General features: G+C 38.8%; 1 protein-coding gene across 1 annotated transcript in view; it reads left to right on the forward strand.

Moving 5' to 3' along the window:
* ERP44 (endoplasmic reticulum protein 44) overlaps positions 1-12024 on the forward strand; it is a 55693-nt gene that overhangs the window by 12837 nt on the left and 30832 nt on the right. Inside the window, exons 2-3 of the mRNA XM_042869664.1 lie at positions 7480-7552; positions 9100-9139. Coding sequence (XP_042725598.1) covers positions 7480-7552; positions 9100-9139 — 113 coding nt within the window. The remainder of the gene's footprint in view (positions 1-7479; positions 7553-9099; positions 9140-12024) is intronic.

The following is a 12024-nucleotide window of genomic DNA, read 5'->3' on the forward strand; positions in this document are numbered from 1 at the left end:
AATAACTGAAAATTATAAGAGAGTTGAACTGAAAACTACCGACACATTTTATCTCTGTGACATTTCTTTAAACATGCCTCATGTCATTTTTGAGCTTTGATTTGAGCATTTCTCTGAAAGCCAGTGATCCTTAAGATATGAGCCTGGAGTCTTGAGCTTTAAAATGGTGTTGAGATGTATATGGGTCTGCTGTTCAGAGCTTTATGAAGAAGAATGTGATACCTTGAATCGCATATTTTGTTACTGAGGTTTAATTTTCTTCTCTGCAGTGGGCTTCTTGAATGAACATTTTGTGATTTTAATAATGTACGAGCTGTTGAGAGGTAAATTTGCCCATTTTTTCAGGGGGCCTTCAGTGCTATGGTAACAAGCCATTGCGAATCGTACCAAGGCATAAAATTCACAAGACAATCCTACGCTATTTCTGCATGTCAGTTAAGGTCAGTTGTAGGAACTGTTAATTGTGAGGGGTTTTTCCTCTCCTGGAGCGTAGGATCAATATCATTTAGAATTGCAAAGTACAGTTACAAACCATGAATGCTTTTTGCTTCCAACTACTTCTTCTGCGAGAGGTTGTACTGATGATAAATGCACCTACAGCAAGAATTCCTCTGAGACACTTGTAAAAGTAGGTGACACGTGGAGAAAAATGTGAAATTGCATTGCCTCTCAGTATAGCACTCTTTCCACCTAGCTTTGTGCAGTTTTTATGGTACTGTTTAGCCTTGGCAGACCATTCCATTTTATAATGATTTAGACAAGGAGGTTTACTTGTTGTGTCTGTGTGTTTGTATGTGTAATCTTTATTTCAAGTTAGTTAGCTTCCCATGGGAAGAGGGAAAATCTAACAGTTGCAATCCCTAAATCTGTTTTCAGTAGGTTCTTTTAAGTCCTTTAAATTTCCCTGATTGAGTTTTAATATGGCTGTTGAAAAACAATAGTAGCAAAAGAACTGTTTGGTACCAATTTAAAAATTGTTCTAACTTACATGTAGGCTAAAGCCATCGTTACTTAGCTTTTTGTACTGATGTGGTATGTCATGTTGTTTTATAATAACAGTCGCCTGTGTTATGTTTTTTCACACAGAGGGTGGTGACACACTGGAACAGGTTGCCCAAGGAGGCTGTGGATGCCCCATCCCTGGAGGCATTCAAGGCCAGGCTGGATGTGGCTCTGGGCAGCCTGGTCTGCTGGTTGGTGACCCTGCACATAGCAGGGGGGTTGAAACTCCGTGATCATTATGGTCCTTTTCAACCGGGGCCAATTTATAATTCTGTGATACTATGTTACTAATAAAAATCTAGTTTGGTAACAGAGTAAGGGATGGCAGCATTCAGTCAGTCTAAATTGCAGCCATGTTCACACATGCCCTGGAATATGGTGATGACAAGAACTGAAATGCTGTGACAGAAGGCGGGGGTTATGGTCTCTTTCTCCTGATTTTCCTCAGCATTCTATATTTACTGTTGCCTCTCTCAGCTCTGGGCTCTGTGGTTCATTATGGGGCCTGTGGGAATGCTACCGGTGAGATGTTCGTGATTGATGGCTCTGAAGCCCAACTTCAGGGGCTCTCACGATGCCTGTCAGCTTCAGCACTGCTTTCTCCTGGGATTCCTTTCAATTTGCAGCATCCTGCAGCAGGCTGTAAACTCGTCTGCTTCCTTTTGGCTCTGAGTTTAATGCAGATCTTGGAGCAGCAACCGATCAGCAGCATGCATAAGGAAGATGCACTTGGGGACTGAAAGTCAGCCACAAAGTCCTATGGGGCTGGGACTTCAGGTAGTAACTTCAGTAGGTCAGCGTGGATCACAAGTGGCGCAGAGATGGCTGCCAAGCATAAAAGGGCTTTGGGTAGAGGAGAGAGACTGTTCCATTGTGTGCCTTTAGGGCTTCACAGCAGGAGAAAAGGATAAGTAGGGAGTTTAGCAAGTGGAAATGAAGGCTGGGCTTCCTGACTGCCTTGCAGGTATACTGCTAATTAGAAATTATAATGCTCCAAGAACAGGGTTTGCTCTGGAAGTGGGGACCTCTGTTTCATACTGTGAAATAAAATATTTGAAAAAAAAAAAAATCCATTAATCAAAACCACAACAGAATATTACTTTGTTTTCTTCCTTTCTTCCTTTCTTCCTTTCTTTCTTTCAAGTAGTATTAAGGTTGTGCACAGTTAAACTGTTAAGACTCTTCTTTAAATGAAATGATCTCAGGAAGGAAATGCCACTAAATCCATAGGTCAGACTCTTCAATCCAGTCAGTGACTGAAGAACCAACAGTGCTAATTGCTAAGAGTAAAATGTTAACAGCTTGACCTAAACCCCCTGAATAACCAGTGGGCTTTGTTAATTGGGTGTATGTGGTGGATACCGAACAGCTGACCTGTCAACAGGAGAGCCATTTAGATTGGGTTCTTTTTTGTTTCCTTTTTGTAAAAAGGATGTGAGATTTGGTATTTGAAGTCAGAGGTTTGCCTTTGGGAAGTGTGTCAAAGAGAATGGGATGGGTTTTTTCCAGACATTTTGTTCTGTATAAGGCAACGTGGGTAGTCTCATGCCTCAGTAGAGAGTACTATCACTGTTTGGCAGTGCTTTGAGGTGGTCTGTTGGAAAAATACAAATAAATGTCAGCCAATGTGCAGTTGATTCTCAGAAACAGGTACATACTGGCTCCTAGCACTAGTTGCTCCAACCTAAAGTGAGTTTTGTTGTGATTTCTGAATCTCCACCTGTGTCCCTCACTGGTTCTTACAGTGCAGTATCTGGTTTGAAGGACAAATGCAAAAGAAATCTCTGCCGTGTTACTGCATAATATTTAAGATTTCCTTAGAAGAAACTAGGGCAGCAGCAGTAGTAGTACTTCTGTACTCACTGAGCTTCCCCAATGAAAAATATCCACAGCTTTATCTTCAGAAATCTCCAGGAAACTGAGCTGATCATCTATTCAGACAACATTCAACAGTTTTTGATGTCAAGAGGAATATCTGTACACGTGTGTCATCTCCTCTTCTTCCTTTCCCCCTGTATCAACTACGTTTTATCTTTCTGAATGTGTTGTTTGGCTCCTGACTTTTTTTAGCAATGCGTTCATAAATGGTTTCTGTGCTTTCTTTCTTTTAGTCTGTATTTTGTTAAATTATAAGCCAACGTTCATCTGACTTGTGCAGTTTCACTCTTATTTAGAATTTTAATATTCTACTATATCTTTATTTTTTGGCAGACTTTCACAACTGTTTAGTTCTCTTTTTGGATTTTAGTGGCTCTAGCATTTGAAAACATGTACAATCTCACTCCAGCAACGTGCACCATCATATCAAAATGTAGTTAATTGTCTGATACAGGGGCAGCTGCCTGAATTGTTTTCTACTGGCTACTTATATCACCAGTTACCATTTTGCAGTGTTATATTTCTCCAGTGAGTTTGTAGTGGTCTTGTGCAGTTAGTCGGATTATTTTTCTCAGTTACAAACGCAATTGGTTACTTGTCTGTCTGTCTGATGTAGGCCAATGGAATACTAAATTTGCACTTAAAGTTAAAATCATAATTTAAAAAAAAGGCTTTTTTGTTAGCCACTATATTTTTCAGAACGTAAGTTCAAGGCTTGTCTTATAATGTGTGCAACTGATGTCCAGAAAACATTTCCTCAAAAAATATTTTCTTTTGTGCCCCTGGGTTATCATTCACGGGGCTCATCAAAGGTCAGAAAATATTCTCAAAACAGCGTAGCTTCTTGACAGTTTGAATTAGAATCTGTATTCCTTCATGTTAAATATTAATACTAGCAATACCATAAACTTTCTTGAATCTCTGGGGACAGCAAGATTACTGGGTCAAAAGGGTGCGTTTTCTTCCTTACAGGCATTATACGTTGATGAAAGCTTGAGCTGGAGTGAGGCTTGCATATTTATAGACACTTCTTGAAAGAAAAGCTTTTTTCCATTAACTCTGTATACTTAGTGTGAAAGTTTTGACACCACAATTTTTTAGTCAGTATGAAATGTTTAAGAATTTGATTATGAATATATTTTGACAAAATGGAACCTTTCTAGTAGGAAAAATACTTTGGTTACCTGGAGATTTATGTAGCTTTTGGGGAAATAAGTTTTCAGTCTCAATAGTTTTCCACTTCTGTTTAATTTGGAGGGGCAGTGGGATCTACAGCTTAACTTCATTCTTAGCTTCAGTATGAAGATGTCTGGGGTATTTGTTTTTCAGTACCTGTAGCTTGCACTAGATTTTTTCTGCAAATAAGTGTTAATAAAGTATTCAGAAACCTTATTTGTTCTGTAAAGAAGTGTTAGTTTTAATGTACTTTTTCTGTATGTAGCATAAAGTTTAGTAGGGGATTTTATTTGCTAGGAAGTCCTACAGTTTGATATTGCTGTTAAATATTTACATTGCAAGTTGAGGCATATTGTAGCAGTCTACAAATTAAACTACAGTTCCTAATCCATTAAAGTACATCTGCTGAATAACACAACCAGTTTCCTGATTGCAAATGGTGTGCTTATCTATGTTATGTTTAATTTATGCTTAGTTCAACCAATTAGATGGGTTTAATGCTGCTGCTGCTATAAATTTGTGTTAGAAAAAGCCACGTAGTTTAAGAAATTGATATCTAACTGGTTTGGTTATGTTAAGAAAATACGACATTTGAAGTTTCTAGAGGGTTGTGTGGTCTTTCTTAGTAAACAAGCATTGTTGGAGATTGTAAGCAGTACAGGTAGGGTGGCCCTGTGATCTTCGAACGTACAGCCAGAGGATTCTGAGAACTTGCAGGGCAGCTGAAGCCCTGGAATGTACATTAATGATTTTGCAGTCACTTGTGGTTGGATCAGATGACAGCCAGTAAAAGGGATTTTGAGTAATACTATTTGTTACATTAACAATAACAGCTGGACCATTGTTTTATCATTACTGCTGCTTCAGTTACACATCTAATGCAATGTAACATGTACCAAAAAAAAAAAAGTATGCTAACTCACTCAGGCTTAACTGACCAATTGCCAAAAATGTAAGTACTCCTATCTGCACCTTCACAAAGCACAGGTTTTTTGTTATCCTTCTCACCAGCCAGGGGTGATAGCGGGGTGCCTGTACTGATGGTGGCTATCTCCTCTGCAAGGACTGAAGGCAGAGTCTTCTCTTCTAGCTGATTAGACTGCAGTCAGCTACAAAGCTTTTCAAAGGTGCTTCCCCCATACTGAGCTGCCACAACCTGTGCATCCCACAGTTTGCTTACTCAGATTCTTTATGGCAGACAGTGTCCTTCTGCTGGTAGTTTCCTCTGTGAATTCAACCATAATTTTTTATTCTATACCATCATCTAGAAGCCAGCAGTTGGACTTTTGCTTCTGGTAGACTTCAGGTGCCACAGGAGGGCTGTGCAAGGTCCTCCAGAATCTTAGATTTGTACAGTAATGTCTAGATAGCAAGTGGAAAGCAGTGATGGACATTCTGCTTTACAGCAGCTGTTGAGCTGTCAACCTTTAGCGTATGACAGACTCTGTACATCCCAGCAATCTATATGGGAAATACAAGGAGACCAGTGTCTTCACCAAGAAATGTTTAGTGATGCACAAATCCAAAGGAATTGAAAATCATTGCTGGAAACCTCACTTATGTGCTGCTTCCGTTGATAGCTTCAGACTTATTGACAGCATCTCACTGCAAAAGATTCCCATCATTTTCAAAACTGATTGTAATGGAAGCAGACATCCGCTATGTTTAATGTTTTAGGGAAGTCGATATATGATATGCATTTGTGACAAATGCTGAAAGACTTGATGTTTGGCATTGAATTAGTCTCTTGATGAAGTGCAAAGGGTGTCAAAGACAAGCATGCCCTGGGGGCTCACTGCTTGTAGTCGTTTCCTCAATCCATCACACTCTTAGGTGGTCAGCCACTGCCATGGCATTGCTTTAGGAGAGGTCTCAGGCTCATCTGGAAATGCTGAGATCCTCGTATTATGGTGCTCCAGCTTCTCCACACACTGGGATTTGAATACTGTTCTTAGCTTTATTTTATTCCCCCTGTCCCAGTGTCTTTAGTAAAAGCAGCCCTCAGGCCTCTGTGGTCAGAAGCAGAGTTTCTTTGCAGCTACAAGAACTAAACCTAAGGCCTCGAGGACACTGAGGGAGGCCTCATGGCGGCCCACCGCTCCTCATGAGGAGAGCAGAGGGGCAGTGCTGAGCTCTGCTCTCTGGTAACCTGCTCTGGTTGGATTGCTGATTAGGAAAAGACCAGAGGGCAGCAAGCATGGCCTCAAGTGCCAAAGTTCTAGGAGCATTTGGACGCTGCTCTCAGATGTAGAGTTTGAATGGGTTGGGTAGTGCTGTATGGAGCCAGGAGTTGGACATGATGATGCTTGTGGGCCCCTTCAGGATATTCTGTGTTGGTCTGATTTTCTGTTTTCTGCATGACCTCTTGACCTGTGTGCATTTCTGTCAGTTCTTTACTGAAAACCTTCCTTTCCCTTTCCTATCATCCCTTTCAACTGAAAGATTGTAGGCTCTTTGGAGAAAATAGGTTGAAAGATGTCTCAGTAGAGCATTTAGTCCACGCTCTGGCCCTAGTTAAGAGGGGTGACTTTCTGACTGGCTTGCTTGGGTAGGAAATGTCAGCATCCCAGATCAAGAGTTTATATTGTGATCGGAGACTTGTACAGTTACATCTTCCAAAGTACAAGCATATTACAATTCACACATTAGTACTTTCCTCCATTGCATTTTGAGGTAAAAGAACTATGCTTATTGCAGCGAATGTGGGAGCATGCCCTTTCATAAAACTGTGCTGTTAGGGTAGGTGCATTAAGAGCAATGTGTTGCTTTGAGACTGAATGATACGGCTGATGTGGTTTCTTCAGTTCTTACCAGGTCTGCTAAGTTTGTGCCAATTATGTGCTGATACAGAGGCAGTGATGAGATGCAGGAGATATGTTTACATGTAGATATTAGAGCTATCTAATTAAACTAGCTGCAACCTTGTATTTTCTTAAAAAGCAATAAAAATGGATGCGTTTGCAAGTATTACCTATTGTGACACCTTTTAGCCAGACAAGTCCTGTAAGTAGCATCAGAAATTATTTGTCACTGGGTGAAATGGATGGGCCTACACTCTTTAGGAATGTGCAGGGTTGGTGAGTGTCTAAAATGCTGGTTTTGTTTCTCTCTTCAGAACACATTTAAGAATGGAAGTTTTTCTAAAAGGTACAAATATCATCAGTAATATTTCTGCCAACATAAATTTCTACCGACATAGAGCCTTATATGAAGAGATGACCAGTTTTGTTTTAACTGTGCAAGAATGCAAGAATGTTATATCTGTAAACAATGTTCATTTTTGCATTTGTGACAAACGCTATCATCTGGTGTGCTTGGATTGATTTGTAGTTACTTCACTGTTTGTTCCTCTCTAGCTTTTGAAGTGTTACTGCTTTGCTGTTGAAATATCTACATACCTGACTGGTTTGGTTTCTCTTGTAGGTGTCTTGGCTTTTTAATCCAACAAGAAGTGAAATAACAAGTCTAGATAGCGGAAATATAGATGACATTTTAAGTGAGTACTTTGAATCTTCTTTTTTTTTTTTTTTTCGCTTTGCACAGTGTACAGACTACTTTGTATACAGTCACTTATCTGTGAGAATCTTGCAATGTTATTACATGAATATGTACACCCTCGCTCTGAGAATATGAATTGTAATCTGCACAGAGGTTTTAGTGCAGACAGCTAACTTAACGTATTGCTTAACAGATTACTTCAGTATAATTTAAATGACAATTTGAAGTGTCTAAGAAAAATACCAAGTGTCTTGTTTGCAGATGAGAACTTTCAATTATAAATAGCCAAAGCCTGTCAGAAGAGTGTTTTAAGAGCTCCCAAAAAATAGCAGCAACTGAAACGCATGGTAGTGGGTCATATTAAATGCCTTGCTTGTTCAGCTGTTCTTTTTCTCAGGTTAAATGTTGTCTTGATTTCTAATGGCTCATAGAAAAGAGACACAAATTAGTATTTAAAATACTTAAAGTGCCTTAAAGTAAACAGATGTATCTTGTCTGAAAAGGATGCCATTTTGCCATTTGTTGGTATCTAATTGTGTTTGTGGAGGGGGATAAGGGAGAGGGGGGAACAAGAAAAACCCTGTGTTGTTGCAAATACATTCATAAAAATATCCTTTTTAATGAGAAGTGTTCAAAGGAGCTATTTGGTTTTAATTTGCCTTCGACTGCAGGATTGCTTTGTGTAGTAAATGTATGACTAGACAAAAACTGTTTGTAAATACCCTTTTATATGCTGAAAAATGTAGAATCATTCTATGAGCTATGTGACTGCTGCCATATGATTCAAATATTTGTTACAATTTTTCTTCAATATCTAGTCCATTACTACTAATAAAAATCAGTTTACAGCATGGTTATTCTGTTGTGCAGAGATCACAGTTTATTGCTAAGCAGGAAGTTTTAAGTGCACGTGTCTTTCAGATTTTGAAATCTTTTTTACTTTAAAATATTGAATGGAGCATTATTTTGCTGCCTTATCACTTAGTATTACATTTTTTCAAGTGTTTTCCTTAGCTCATTGGAGGGGGAGTTTGAAGGTTTCTCTGCTACGTTTTGCCCTTGTATCCAGTATCTTAACAGATAAGACAGATGTGGAGCAAGTTGCACAGCAGCCCACATGTTGTCATTCTTCTAACCTGAACAGCTAACACTTCAGCTTTTTAACTATTTGAGCACTTGCAAATATGTAATGTTTAAGAGGGGTACTGGAGTACAGCTTCTGGATTTCAGTATCTTCAATGTAAATTCAGAATTTTGTCTGATATGTTACTTATTTTGTATCTTATGCTTTAAGAATTGTCATATTTAATGTGTAATATATCCAGAAAATGCTTGACTATAGGCCTCCTTCATCACATTCCCACTTGCTATAGATTATATTTCAGCTAAGATTTATCCTGGTATTTTTCCAGCAGACTGTGAGCTCAGCAATCTAGAAATTCTAGCTTTTATATTTTTATGCATATTTTTTGTAATCTTAGATTAAAATGCCAAGAACTTTGCCTCACAATGTGACATTGGGTTCTTTTCTTCTTGCCTTCCCAGACAATGCAGATGTTGCTTTAGTTAATTTTTATGCTGATTGGTAAGTTATAAAAGTTTTGTTTTTTTTTTCTTTCCGCTATGTTTAAACTTGTTCCTTTAGAAAACTGTTATTTTTAGCAATTATATTCTAATTAAAGATACACTACTACGTTACTTTCAAACTAGATCTTTCCTGCTAGTTTTTATTTGTCTTGCAGTGTGTGTGTGTGTGTGTGTGTGTGTGTGTGTGTGTGTGTGTGCGCACGTGTTTGTCTTGATTGTTTCCCCTTCTACTGTTCTCATTTCATTCAGAACCTTCGTCAGAGAATAAAAGGTTCTGTAGTAGTAAGGAATAACTTGGTTTACTGCTGTTGGTTTTTTTTGTTTGTTTGTTTGTTATTATATTTTTAACTCTTAGCAAGACAGGTTTCATTAAAGTTTTTGATTTTTAACATAAATTTGTTCAAAATATTCCTTTTTTATTTTTAACTTTCCTCCCTGTTGATCCCCTACATGTGTACTGGTAAACAAAAAGCATGACATTACGTTCGAAGAAGTCAAATTGATCTCTAATGGAAAGCCTTCCAGGTGGAAAACTAGGGAATTGAGGGTGGTCTGTTCTTGTTCAATATCTCCATCAGTGACTTGGATGAACAGATAGAGCCCACCCTCAGCAAGTTTGCTGATGATACAGAGCTGGGGGGAGTGGCTGACACATCGGAAGGCTGTGCTGCCATTCATTGGCACCTGGACAGACTGGATTATTGGGAAGAGATAAACCTGGTTAAGTTTAACAAGAGCAAGAGTGGAGTCCTGCACCTGGGGAGGAATAACTGCGTGCATCAGTACAGGTTAGGGGATTACCTGCTGGAAAGGAGCTCTGCAGAGAGGACCTGGGGGTCCTGGTGAACTGCAGGTAGGCCACACTAGCAGTGTGCACTTGTGGCCAAGAAGGCCAATGGTATCCTGAGGTGCATTAAAAGGAATGTGGCCAGCAGGTTGAGGGAGGTGATCCTCCTCCTCTGCTCTGCCATGGTAAGGCTACATCTAGACTACTGTGTCCAGCTGTGGGCTCCTCAGTTCAAAAATGGTAGGGATTTCCTAGAAGGAATCCAGGAGAGAACCACAGAGATGATAAAGGGCCTGTAATCTCATTCCACAGAGATATTCAAGACCTATCTGGACCCATACCTGTGTGGCCTTTTGTAGGGAACTTGCTTCAGCGGGGGGCTGGAATTGATGATCTCTTAAGGTCTCTTCTGACCCCTGCGATTCTGTGAAACTTGAGCAAGTAGAAAAGGGAAGAATGTGAGGTCAGTCAGTGTGAAAGACAAACTTAGTGGGAACTGTTTGATTGGATTTTAACTTGCCTATAAAATCATTGTTAGAATGAATTTAAGTGCCCATACTTCATTTTTTGATAGCGTTAAAAGTAATGTTAAATGTTTTGTTCAAGCATTAGTATTTCTAAAAGAACCTGTTAACAATAAGCAAATGAGTAAAGTATTCAAGGGAAATAAAATTTAATATGCAAATTAATATTGAAAATGAGGTCAGAGAAATAAATCACTTTCTCTGTTCCTTGTTTAAATTGAATTTGGGTGTATATAGCTTTATAACTTAAATATATAAACCAAGGTAATGTTGTACTTTAAATATTCCACTTGCTGTTCTGCTTTGTGAGCACAAAATGTTGACTGTCAGAATCAAAGGTCATCGAGCGGATTAAAGTTCTGATTCTTTTCACCTCTTTCACATTCCATGTATGTGTAGGTCTGTATGGTCTAGAAATAGCAAGTTGCACAAATGAAAGATAAAGTTACAGTTTGCCTTTACTGATCATTCATTCTACTAACAGCTCATTTAAATTGATTTTGAAAGTGATTTTGAAGAAAATAATACTTGCTTTTTCTTATAAAATGGACATTTCGGTGAAGAAGTTTTTATTTAATTTTTGCTTAATGATAGATATTATACCAAATTTAATTTGTTTAGTAACCTTTGCATATGTCTCTGTAATTTTATAGACAATTTTTGTTTTCAGTTTGTTTGCACCTCTTCAAATTCTATTGACATGAGGAACAGTGAAACCAATAGAATTTTTGAGAGTAGTTCTAATACACTGAAGTGTAGCATTTGTTGCCATTGAAAGGGTGTTTTTTCTATTTGCTGAAGGCAATCTACCGAAAGTTAAAAATTAGCGTTCTGATGCTTCCTGTGATCTAGGGAAGATAGTATTTTAATACTTGGTATAGAAATACAACAAAAGTCCTGGTTTAGGTCTCTGTTAACACAGCCCCTGCTGCAGTTCCTGCTGTTGTAGTTGTCTAAGGTTGCAAGTTGATTGCCATTATAGTGGGCTGTAAATTTAAAATATGAGAGCCTTAATTAGGATTGTTATATAGAGACGTTCAGGATTAGACTCCTAATGTTGTGTACTGTCAGCCTATGATATAACGTGAATTGAATGAGGACAAGTGTGGATGTGCTGTTGTAATGGTGGAGGAAAATGAGGGACAAAGAAGCCATATGTAACGTATACATGCTAAATAACCGTGGTGTACAGTTGCTGTGGCCAGAGTCAGGTCTGTCTTGGGAGATGAGCTTCAGCCCTGCTTGTATTTTGAGAGGAAAACCTTCCTCTGTAGTTGGAATGTTTGCTGCCATGCGCCAGCCTTCAGAGCAAGCTGCTTTATTGCAGGTCTGCTTTGAGGTGTTCCTTGAGGTCTTGTCCTGATGACTTCCGTAGTGCTGTTTTGACTTCAAGTTAAAGATCTGCTGTGTGTTTGGAAGAACAGATGAAGTTCTTTTACTGATATGTTAATGATGGACTGGTGCACTGGTTTCACCTTAACCTCCTCAAAACCACCAAAATGTCTGGGGCCTCATTTATGAACATCTACAGCCTTTTTCATGCACAGAAGTAGAAGATTTTCATCAAAATCT

The sequence above is a fragment of the Lagopus leucura genome, unplaced genomic scaffold (assembly GCF_019238085.1).
Source record: "Lagopus leucura isolate 7727_CA_CO unplaced genomic scaffold, USGS_WTPT01 Super-Scaffold_100002, whole genome shotgun sequence".
Classification (NCBI taxonomy): Eukaryota; Metazoa; Chordata; class Aves; order Galliformes; family Phasianidae; genus Lagopus; species Lagopus leucura.